Below are 12,243 nucleotides of genomic sequence, written 5' to 3' on the forward strand. Positions count from 1 at the left end.
CACAGACAAATGAACATCAATGTGAAATTTTTAAGTTTTTGATTAAATAACAAACTAGCAAATCTGTACACTTGGACATTTTAGAAATTCTCCTTTGAAATTAAGTTGTTTTCATGAAAATTAGGAATGGTGATTCTAAAATAATTTATTATTTATTATAGGCCTTATTTGACAGATGAGTAAATTCATCATAATTTTCTCTCAGGCTGTTGTTGCTGCATAACTACTGAAGCCTTGTCTCATTTATTACAAGTATTTCTTGGTGTTCTGTTTTTTAAACCATATAATTGCATTTGTTCCAGTGCTGAATGCCTTGTTAGTCTAAGTGCGATTAAAAAACCATGTCAGATTAAACACAATTCTGTTTCTAGCCTAAGGCAGACTTTATACTGTATGAGATCAGTTATTATTTTGGAGCAATATAGCCATCCTGGTTTTGATTGTTTAAAGATTCTTTAAATTGTGTTGTGTAACATTTTTGTCTGGGAGGTAACTCCCGTCAAATGTTTATCATTCTTTGTCTTGTTTATATTTCCAAAGTCAGTTTCTTGGGTTTTCTGTTGCCTTTTAAAACTTCACTATACTGCTGTGAAAGACTGCACCTTATGAAACTGATATATACTAACACGTTCCAACAGATAAATTCAAATACATTTCAAAGTGAACACAATAAACCAGTCTTGTATTTTTAACAATTTTTTTTATTTGCAAAACCTGAATTATGTGTAATGATGTTTGATAAAAAAAAAAAAGTATTTATTTTATAGAAATAAATGACAATTTCCAAATTCTTCGAAATTTTGCCTGTGGTTAGCTTTGAACAGAAAGAAGGAAACCCCTCTTGTCTTAATGACTCCATGCAAGTCTTCAGGCACATTTATACTGAGTCAGCCGCTGTCTAGATATTTGGTAGGAAACTGACATTTATTCTCAGAATTGACTTGTTTATGTGTCCATATACATGATTTATGCCATTAAAAAAAAAAAAAGTAACTAATCAGTGTCACTTTTTAGAAAGTGGGGCTTATCAGTACACTACACTTATCATTCCCTTCTGTGCTTACTCTAAAAAGTATTTGGTGGTAAAGAAACCATATTAGAATAGCATTTAGAAGTCAGTAAGGATGATACCGTATGCTACACTTCTGGAAAGTGTTTTTTCCTTTTCTCATTCAATTCTGGCAGACTATCAGGTTATGAAGTAATCAAGATGTTTGTGGATGTCTCAGATTGCAGATATCTGTTTAACCTGTAGATCAACTAATCAAATCTCCTTGCTAATTTTAAAGCACCACCCATCAGCAAATGTCATGCAAGCCTTCTGGATACATTTCTTGGGCAGTACAATTGTCACACCTTAAAAGTAACCCTGTTTGGCAAAATCAACGTAAAGCTCAAGGTAAAATTTAATTATGAGACAATGTGAAAATTATTTCTGCATTATTTGCTTTACAAATAAATTATTAACACATAGTAAGAAAGAATACACCACACAAAACAAAAACCCTTCCTTAGATGCTATACAGTAGGCAGGTTAAAATCAATGATTGTTACCAGATATGTGTTTTTGCTCTACTATCTCGCACTTTAATTAAAGCTGAGACAGTGGATGGTGGAGAGCACCTGAAATCTATAAACATACCTTTTGTCTTAAAAATATTAAATCATAAATTAGAGTGATCACATCATTGTACATACTTGTTGAGAATGGGTCCATGGCTGTGTTTCTTATCTTGTAGAAGACTTACAGTGACAGAGTTGTCTGCAAATTTCAGGATATGTCTATCCTTGCGTAAACTCCTGCAGTCATTTGTATACAGGATAAACAAAAGAAGAGAAAAACAACAATCTTGTGGAGTGCCCACAGATGTACTTAGGCTTTCAGAGAAACAGCTATTGACACTCACTCTTTGTGTTCTGTTCTGTTTAAAGGTCCACAGTCCGCCCCACCAGGTTAGGGCCCAAACACAGTTGACAAGTTTCTTGACTAAAATGTAGGGCTGGGTCATGTTAAAAGTTGACAAAAAGTCTATAAACGGCAATCTGTCAAAAATTTCTTTCAAATATTTCCTCTGCTAACAGGAAACTTTTTTTTTCTTTTTTCAGTGATATGTACATTTTCACTGTCAATCGTGGTATTTTGGTATGGGTCAAAATTTCCATTGGTTAGATAGACATAAATTGTTTCACTATATCATAGTTAATGGGGGAGTGTTGAAGGAAGATGTTGAGAAACTTTCCCCAATGCCTAGAAGTGCCTGTCATCTTTTTGTTTTTATTTTTATGTTTACATTGGCACAAACATAATTGTCCTATAAACATTTTCAATCTAATTAATTAACCCAAAATAATGTCTAAGTGTGAACTACCTACCAGCAGTCTAAGTGGAAGGGTGTTGCAAGAATATCAGTTCAGTTTCCACTAAATTAAGTCACAAATTTTGTTCAACATGTTTGGTCCAGCAATTTTACATATCAAACTGTCATTGAATTCTCAGAAGGAAATCATTTTTGTTTCTTCTCCTCCCTTAAACATCTTCTTTGAATTTCCAACTATCTTCTCCTGAAATTTTCCATATTATTTCCATATTATTTATTTATAAATAAGAGTCCATTTAGATCCTCTCACCCACTGCTTATTAAATGTTTTTCTGAACCAAATGGTAAACTCATTATTTATTTAACATAAGTATTCGTGAATATTTATTATTATAGGGTAGAAATCCTTGGGTCTGCTTGTTTATTCCTGTGTAAGTTTATTGCCACTTTTGTACTATTTACATGTTGTGGTCACATTAAATTGTTTGTTACAGTTGTCAGGGCATGGCACTGACATCAACCAACCAAAAGACTATTCAGTCTTTTCAGTTCTGACTGAATTTATGCTTAACACGGGAGTTAACTTTTATTGGTATGGGTGAAGATGAAAATCACTTCTGCAAGAATTCTACAAGTGCTTGTAGTTCATCCAATGTTGCTTGAGGGATACCTGTGAATGCTGCAGTTTCTGTCAGTGTTGCACAGCACAAAATGGAGTTGTCGGACTAATGTGACAAGCACACCTCTTCACAAACTGTACTGGAACTGCTTCAGGTTTCTTCCTCTTTGCTCCCCTCCTCAATAGCCACAACTGTATTGACCCTGTCATCTATCAACCTACAGGTTCTATTGGTCTTCTTGTTTTCCTATAGCGTTAGGATTAGTATTACCGTATTTGCCCAACGAAAGGCCACAGCTTATATATTAATTTTACAAACTGTGTATTAGGTGCGGCTTATTTAAATGGGGAGGCCTATCTAAAAACATTCGCTAAAAGCATAATTCAGTGCACAAAAAGATGACCTACCCAAATGATTTGTTGAATTTAAATGTACGGTTTATTTCAAAAAATCATAGATATTGATGGTGTTCATAGATACAGTTAAAATAAGTAAGTCCACAGTTCAAAAAGCATATAAATTATGAATTGTCCAAGTCAAGTCAAGTTGGGGGGCATGCACTGGTAAAGTGCATTGCTGCACCCACTACATGGCGAAAGAACTCTGCAACCCCCCAGGGAGACACACAGTCCAGTCCCGCCCTCCGGAAATGACCCTCTATCTGCTGCAGCCAGGTGTTACGTGGGTGACCCCTTGGCCTGGTCCAGCCACTCAGGTCCCCAACAATGAGGATCTTACGAGCCGGATCACCCTTGGAGAAATGCACCACATGGCTGTTATGCTGTAACTGACACTCCCTCACAATGCAGGTAACGTGCCTCATTCAGGACTCCATGAGCAACCAGTCATTCGACACAAAATCAAACCAACGGTACCCAAGGATTTTCCAGAGAGACACAGTACCAAAGGAGTCCAGTCTTTGTCTCAGGTCACTGGATAGCATCCGTGTCTCACAACCATATAGCAAGACAGGAAGTACCAGGGGCCTCATGTATAAACGGTGCGTACGCACAGAAATGTTGCGCAAGAACTTTTCCATGTTCAAATCGTGATGTATAAAACCTACACTTGGCGTAAAGCCACGCACTTTTCCACGGTACCTCATGCCTTGTCGTACGCAAGTTCTCCGCTCGCTTTTGCAGACTGGCGGCACCCAGCGTCAAAGCAGTGCTACTGTTCCTGTGTGATTACTCCTTATTTTCATGACGCGGCTTTATAAATACAGTAATCCCTCGCTATATCGCGCTTCGACTTTCGCGGCTTCACTCTATCACGGATTTTAAATGTAAGCATACCTAAATATATATCATGGATTTTTCGCTGGTTCGCCGCTTTCTGCGGACAATGAGTCTTTTAATTTAGGTTACATGCTTCCTCAGTTTGATTGCCCAGTTGATTTCATACAAGGGACGCTATTGGCGGATGGCTTAGAAGCTACCCAATCAGAGCATGTATTACATATTAACTAAAACTCCTCAATGATATAAGATATGCTTCCCGCGCGGTGCTTGTTTGCTTCTCTCTATCTTTCTCACTCTCTCTGCCTGACGGAGGGGGTGTGAGCAGAGGGGCTGTTTGCACAGAGGACACGGACGGTCCTCTACAAAATGCCGCTTTATCGTGGTGCTTCTGTATACTTAAAAGCACGTATTGATTTTTTGATTGTTTGCTTTTCTTAGCGAGCGATCTCTCTGACATTCTCTGCTCCTGACGGCGCTCTTTTGAAGATAAGATATGTTTGCATTCTTTTAATTGTGATTAATGATTACATCTTGCCTGAAGAAGGGGCCTGAGTTGCCTCGAAAGCTTGCATATTGTAATCTTTTTAGTTAGCCAATAAAAGGTGTCATTTTGCTTGGCTTTTCTCTTTTAATTGTGAGAAAGAACTGTCATCTCTGTCTTGTAATGGAGCACAGTTTAAAAGTTTGACTAAAGGGTGTTATTTCATGTCTAGAGGGCTCTAATAATGTTAACAGGGTGGGAGAGTTTATAAGGGCTTAAAATATATAAAAATAACTATACAAACATATGGTTTCTACTTCGCGGATTTTCGCCTATCGCGGGGGGGTCTGGAACACAACCCACGCGATTGAGGAGGGATTACTGTACACCGAAACTAACTGCAGATTGTTTATTAGTGTAACGCATCTGATTGTAATTAACTTATAACAATATAGTGGTCCAGGGAACAGCCATAGTATTCCAAATACCATAACTGATTTAGCGTTGTTACTCTCACTGCACCTTCCTCTTCTTATTTTTCTTCTTCTTCTTTCAGCTCCTCCCGTTAGGAGTTGCCACAGCGGATCATCTTTTTCCATATTACTCTCACTGCACGACTCGGAGTATTTACAGTATATCACTGTATCTGAGTGTGAATCACAGCAGCAACTGATCGGAAAGAGAATTATCGGTATACAGCTTCATGGACACGCTGTCTCAGCCACTGCAAAACGTTTTAAAGCCTTTCCTGTACAGACCTCGTGGTTCAGAAACAGTTTCACCCCAAGAACTTTAAATGCACTCAATCAATTGCTCCTTGTAGAACTGTTTGTACTTATGAGTACAATCACCCCACTGTAAACTTGCACTACAGTTATAATATCGCACAACCTGAGCCACTTTATAAAGCGCGTATCTACATATGATGACGATATCATTTTTAAGGTGAAATGCAGCAAAATATGCTTGTTAAATTATACAGATAAAACTTTAACTTCATTTAAATAATCTATATTCTTCACTGGGAGTGTTGTTAAGGATAGAATAATTAAACATGTACTACGAAGATATTTTAATGTTCTTTAAACGTTTTGAAGAAGCTTATAGGTGGCTTAACGTCTATTACAGAGCTGATTGTATGGCGATCGGTTACTTGCGGAAAGAAAAGCACTGACTGCAGTGACGGCTACGCCAATATATATTGAGTATAAAACAGAAAGAGAAAATAACAACTCGGCTAAAAACGTAGGGACAAAATTCGGTAAAAGTTAAATGCTTGTGTCATGAGCACGAGGCGGCTATGTAGTGTCTGCAGCGGACGTGGCCATCCACCGTGCATAAGCTGCCTTACTGACATTGACGGACGAAGGAGCCACCGATTCTTCTGCTGCCCAGTGCCACCACAAGCCTAGAGCCGCCCATGAGTACTGCTGCAATAAATTATTTCATCGAAGTGAAACACATGTTTAATAACGTGCTTTAACTCCTATCATCATGAAAATTATATCACGTATACATCTCAGTGTTTGAGTTATTCAGAGAGCTGTAATATCACGAATGTCATGGATTCTGTGTCCAGTTGGAGGAAGAGAGCCGGTTTAAGAAGCAAGTAGTGATTCACACACACAGAGCACATAGAAGATCAAATACAAAACAAAGTATTTAACGTGCTACTTTAATTACGATGTGATTTGAGAAACTGGTTAATTAAACGATTTTAAGATGAAGTTTATGATGTTCTACTTTAATGACAAAATAAACTATGTGATTAAAGTGGAAATGTCGAGATTGAAGTTGACATTTCGTGCTTTTTCCCCACCGTGTGCCTTTTTTCTCTGTACCCTAATAAGCTTTCATATGACACTCAGACAGTGGGCCTTCAACTCGGCTTTTCACAACAACTTTGATATGTGACTTCTTTTTTATTTCTGGCACTGTGCATGTGTGAATGTGAGCTTTCAAGTTTCTCCAACACGCTATGTCACTCGATCAACTTCCTTTTGTTGATTATACCATGGTTTATTTGAACAAATAGTATGTTTTTCCTTTGCCTCCACTTGATATTTGCTGAAATTCTTATATTTCCCCCGTGCTTTTCCCATTGTCTTTTCACAGAAGGCTGCACTTAAGGGCGATTTATATTGATTTGCATATTCAAAGAGGCGTAATTCTGGGAGGAGTTGGGGCGTTACATAAAGCGCATGCACGAGCATTAGTTTTCACACTGATCGGGATTTATGTAGCGGAAGAACGTGGAAGTTGGAGTACGCGCAGATTCCTGCATCTGGATTTTTCTGTGCGTAAGCTTACGCCATGTTATAGTGCGAGTTCTACGCACGGTGTTATACATGAGGCCCCAGGACTCTAAAGACTTGGACCTTCATCCTTTTGCATAGGTATCGGGAGCGCCACACCCCCCTTTTCAGCGAACTCATTTCCCCCCCATGCTCTCTCAATCCGTCTGGTTTACTTCACAGGAAGAGTCACCAGAGACATAAATGTCACTGCCAAGGTAAGTAAACCTCTCAACAAGGTCAACACTCCGCAAACGGACGCACTATTGATGGCTGTGCCCAAGAGGTCCAGTAGATAAAAAAATTATGTCAAGTAAGAATGACGCCATCATTGGTTCAGTGATCACTTGGCACTGCTGCATCTAGCCTCTTCTTCACATTTGTCTCTTTCAGGTTTGTTGCTGCAACGTAAAAATTGAACTTTTTCAGGGCTTTGCTACATTACATCCTAGTATATAATACAAGCTAGGAAAAAAGCAAAATTTAATAGAAATAAAAGGAACAAAGCTTATTGTTGGCTGGGAAAAGATGAGTTTTTTATTTTCGTTTGGACTAGAGGGTCGGGGTACTGCAGTACAGCAATATCAATTATCTGTCTACACGTAAATTCTTCAGAATAAAATTAGCAACACTGAAAGGCAAAAAATTATTAGGCTCACCCTTCTTCATATCCTTCAAAATCAGATCTGTAATCATTGTCATCATCACTGAACAACTCGATTGCGACCTGTGCTGGTTTGCTGTCGCTGATGTTGGACACGCTTTCGTCACTGGTATTGCTCATAGATATTGCAGAAGCTGCTTGTAGGCTTGATAGTGGAGGAAGTATTCCGGCTTTGCGAAAACTGTTCTGTATGCTTTTTGGCTTCATGTTGTTCCACGCCGAAATAAACCATTTGCACACTTGACTGTATGTCGCACGTCGCTGCCGGCCAGACGGAGTGAATGTATGCTCACCATCCATCCTCCATTTTTCCCACTCGATCCTCACAAGGAACTTAAATGCATGATTGACAGCAATATCAAATGGCTACAGTTTGCATGTAAGTGCACCAGGTATTACAGCAACATGACCACCAACCTTGTTCACTGCTTTCTGAACCCTATCCATCAGATGACCAGACATATAGTTGAAAATTAGCAAGGACTTAGCATTTGTTCACCCATTCCACCATAACGTCTTCGTTCATCCAGCCCTTCTTATTCACTGAGACCTCGATACCCTTGGGTAGTTTTTCCTACCCAAGAGGGTGGCATTGTCACTTCAACTGGCTTCAGCTGTTTGCCACTTGCCGTGCAAGCTAGAACAAGCATAAAACTTGTTCGCTTGTGACCTGTGGTAGTTACTGATATGGTCTTTTTACCAACCTTATTGACAGTGCGTGATGGAATGTTCATCTGCATCGATTCTCGTCCATGTTGATGACATCATTCAGTGTTAGTTTCAGTGTCTCGATTTCCTTGCCAACGAACACTCTAAAACTGTCAAGTTTCTTCTCCCAGTCATCTAGCAGTCTCTGTCCCACAGTCATTCTGGCTCGGAGAGATAGACCATTTTGTTTCATGAAGCAAGAATCCCAATTGCAATCATGGCCGAAATTATCGGCACCCCTGGAATTTTTCCAGAAAATGCACCATTTCTCCCAGAAAATTGTTGCAGTTACAAATGTTTTGGTATACACATGTTTATTTCCTTTATGTGCATTGGAACAACACAAAAAAACAGAGAGAAAAGCCATATCTGAAATCCTGTCTCACAAAACCCCAAAAATGGGTCGGACCAAATTATTGGCACCTTTCCAAAATTGTGGGTAAATCGTTTTATTTGAAGCATATGATGCTCATTTGAACTTACCTGTGGCAAGAAACAGGTGCTGTCAATATAGCAATCACACCTGAAGCCAGTTAAAGTGGAGAAAAGTTGGCTCAACCTTCCTATTGTGTGCCTGAGTGTGCCACACAAAGCATGGAGAACAGAAAGAAGAGCAGAGAATTGTCTGAGGACTTGAGAACAAAAATTGTGGAAAAATATCAACAACCTCAAGGCTACAAGTCCATCTCCAGAGATCTTCATATTCCTTTATCCACTGTGCTCAACATAATCAAGAAGTTTACAACATATGGCACTGTAGCTAATCTCCCTGGACGTGGACGGAAGAGAAAAATTGATAAAAGACTGCAACGAAGGATATTCCGATGGATAAACAGCCCTAATCAACTTCAAAACATATTCAACATATCGGGGTGCAACAGTGTCAGCTCGAACTATCTGTCAGCATCTGAACGAAATGAAACGCTATGGCAGGAGAGCCAGGAGGACCCCACTGCTGACCCAGGAACATAAAAAAGCCAGACTGGAGTTTGCCAAAATGTATTTGAGGAAGCCAAAATCCTTCTGGATGAACGTCTTGTGGACAGATGAGACCAAGGTAGAGCTTTATGGTAAAGCTCATCATTCTACTGTTTACAGAAAACGGAGTGAGGCCTACGAAGAAAAGGACACAGTACCTACAGTCAAACATGGTGGAGGTTCTAAGATGTTTTGAGGATGTTTTGCTGCCTCTGGCACTGCATGCCTTGACTATGTGCAAGGCATCATGAAATCTGGAGACTACCAAAAGATATTGGGGTGCAATGTAGGGCCCGGTGTCAAAAAGCTGGGTCTGCGTCAGAGATCATGGGTGTTCCAGCGGGACAATGACCCCAAATATACCTCTAAATGCACCCAGAAATGGTTGAAGACAAAGCGCTGGAGAGTTCTGAAGTGGCCAGCAAAGAGTCTGGATCTAAATCCGATTGAACACTTATGAAGAGATCTCAACATTGCTGTTGGGAGAAGGCGCCCTTCAAATCTGAGAGACCTTGAGCAGTTTGCAAAATAAGAGTGGTCGGGAATTCCAGTTGAGAGGTGTCACAAGCTTGTTGATTATAGGAAGCGTTTGATTGAAGTTATTTTTTCCAAAGGGCGTGCAACCAAATATTAAGTTGAGGGTGCCAATAATTTTGTCCAGCCCGGTTTTTGAATTTTGTGTGAAAGGATGCCAGATTTGGCTTTTTTACTCTGTTTTTTTGTGTTGTTCCAATGCACATAATGGAAAAAAAACGTGTATACCAAAACATTTGTAATTGCAACAATTTTCTGGGAGAAATGGTGCATTTTCTGGGAAAATTCCAGGGGTGCTGAAAATTTCAGCCATGACTGTATCGACCCCCTTTGAAGCCATCAATTGCCATTTCAGTCGCCATTCCTTGTATCTTCATTTTGATGGCTAATGTTGAAAATATCCAATTGTTCTCATGCTGTGCTACAATCCATTGTTTAAGTCTCCAAGTTTGGCCATTTTGCTTCTTTTGTATGCCTTGCATGCCTACGTCTTCTTTCTACCAGTTTTGCACTTGTTTTTCTCTACTTCAAAGTGGCGTTCAGTTGCATGATTGCCGTTTTCTTTTGCGAAAGCAATGCCCTGGGGCTTAAATTCTGCAGTGTAAGACTTGCGTTGCGGCATGATATCGGTAAGTGCAAAATTTTATCAATTTAATTGTTCACGCTCAACTATGTCACTATAGAGTTGCAAAGGCCTACAGGGGCGTGCCACATTAGATGCTTTTACTTCAGATTGGTAAATTCAGTAATGCCGCAGATAATAACATGGGGCGGCTTATCTTAGAGTTTTTAAATATGAATGAGGAATTTTGTAGCTTACAGAATGGGGTGGCCTTTAATGTGGGGCTGTTTTCGTTGGTGATTTACGGTAGTTTTAAGATCATTAGGTCTACTTTTTTATTTGTTATCTGTTTAATTTTTCTTGGTAAAAACCTCAATATATATTTAATGTGTATTGATGTTTTGAAATACCTTAAATAATAGCACATATTTTTTCTTTTTCATTTTTTCTCTAGATCTCTCAAGATATGCCCATTTTATGTATACTGAAAATGCCCGTCCTGATGGATAACTAATGATGCTGAACACAATCCAAGAATTGTCTTTAGATATGTCTCAGAAATGCATTAGTATCTAATCATTTTTGCAAGTTCAAATATTTATTTTGATTATTTTCTTTCAGTAACTTAGACAGATTCCACTTAAAATGGATTTTGTATCATTTTCTGTATAACAAAATCTACATGGTCTTTTGGATATGGATATTTCATTTTTATGAACAGTTTATTTTTTAACCAAGTTAAAAAAAGACATAAAACCCACATTTTTTCAACCATCTTGATTTATTTTTTTTAATTATTTTATTGTAACAGATTGTTAAACTGTGATGCTCACTTCTGTTTTTCCCAGCATCATTTTACTGAATAATACTGTTTCATCTATAAAACACAAACATGTCAGGATCTGTCTATTTAAGAGATGAGCGTGCACATCTTATAAGTGAAAATGAATGCATGACAGACAAGCCTTTCACAAGGAGATTATGTTCATGTTGTTCCTATGCTGCTGTCAGAAAGAGGCTTCCTATTCTCAACTGGCTTCCACAATACTCTCTGCAGTGGCTCAAACTAGATTTAATTGCTGGATTGACAGTGGGTTTGACTGTGGTGCCACAGGCATTGGCATATGCAGAAGTTGCTGGTCTACCTGTTCAGGTGTGTTATCATTCCATCCTTTCATCTAAGTCATTGTGAGAATTTTTTCTTATTGTATTGTTCATATGAATAAATAAGTAGTTAAGATGATAAAATGTAAGCTGAACCTTTATATTTTCTTTTGGAATGCTTAAAATGTAACCTTCTGTATCTTGCAAAATCAGTGAGTAAAGGTTATTTCTTTGTTACTGTTTTGTCAATTGTATAGTTTATAAAAATTTGAATAATATGTGGCACAGCAGGGTTGATATGAAATGTATTGTTTAGCTGACTGAAAACACTAACTAAAAGTATTTCCTGGTGAAATTCACATATTGGAGATCATGTTTACAACTGAATTGTGGTGGGATTGATGTTAAACTTGCCATTAGACATGACAATAAAAAAAGTTTTTTTGTTTAGTGGCTAGGGTGAATAAATGGACTACAATACTTTGTTTCAAATCCATTTTTATTTTGTGAAATGTCCATTTATAATTCTTGTCCTGCTAATATATTTGTTTAATGTCATGTTCTATGAAATATTGCTTCCAAACTAGTGTTTATATGCATGGATTGTTTGAAGCTTATTTCTTTACTCTTTTAAAACTTGTTTAGTTCATGTTTAGTGGACGTTTTGTTTTAGTCTTTTCTGTTGTTTTCTAGCTGCTGCATAGTAATGAAAGCTATTTTAAAATTAAGCACATTAATA

General features: G+C 38.2%; 1 protein-coding gene across 2 annotated transcripts in view; it reads left to right on the plus strand.

The window, feature by feature from the left end:
* The window catches only part of slc26a11 (solute carrier family 26 member 11), a 110,065-nt gene that overhangs the window by 3,448 nt on the left and 94,374 nt on the right, over positions 1-12,243 (plus strand). For both annotated transcript variants that reach the window (XM_039739206.1, XM_039739207.1), the window contains exon 2: positions 10,855-11,553. In XM_039739206.1, coding sequence (XP_039595140.1) covers positions 11,293-11,553 — 261 coding nt within the window. In that variant the 5' untranslated portion in view covers positions 10,855-11,292. The remainder of the gene's footprint in view (positions 1-10,854; positions 11,554-12,243) is intronic.

Source organism: Polypterus senegalus, chromosome 17 (genome assembly GCF_016835505.1).
Source record: "Polypterus senegalus isolate Bchr_013 chromosome 17, ASM1683550v1, whole genome shotgun sequence".
In the NCBI taxonomy this organism is placed as follows: Eukaryota; Metazoa; Chordata; class Cladistia; order Polypteriformes; family Polypteridae; genus Polypterus; species Polypterus senegalus.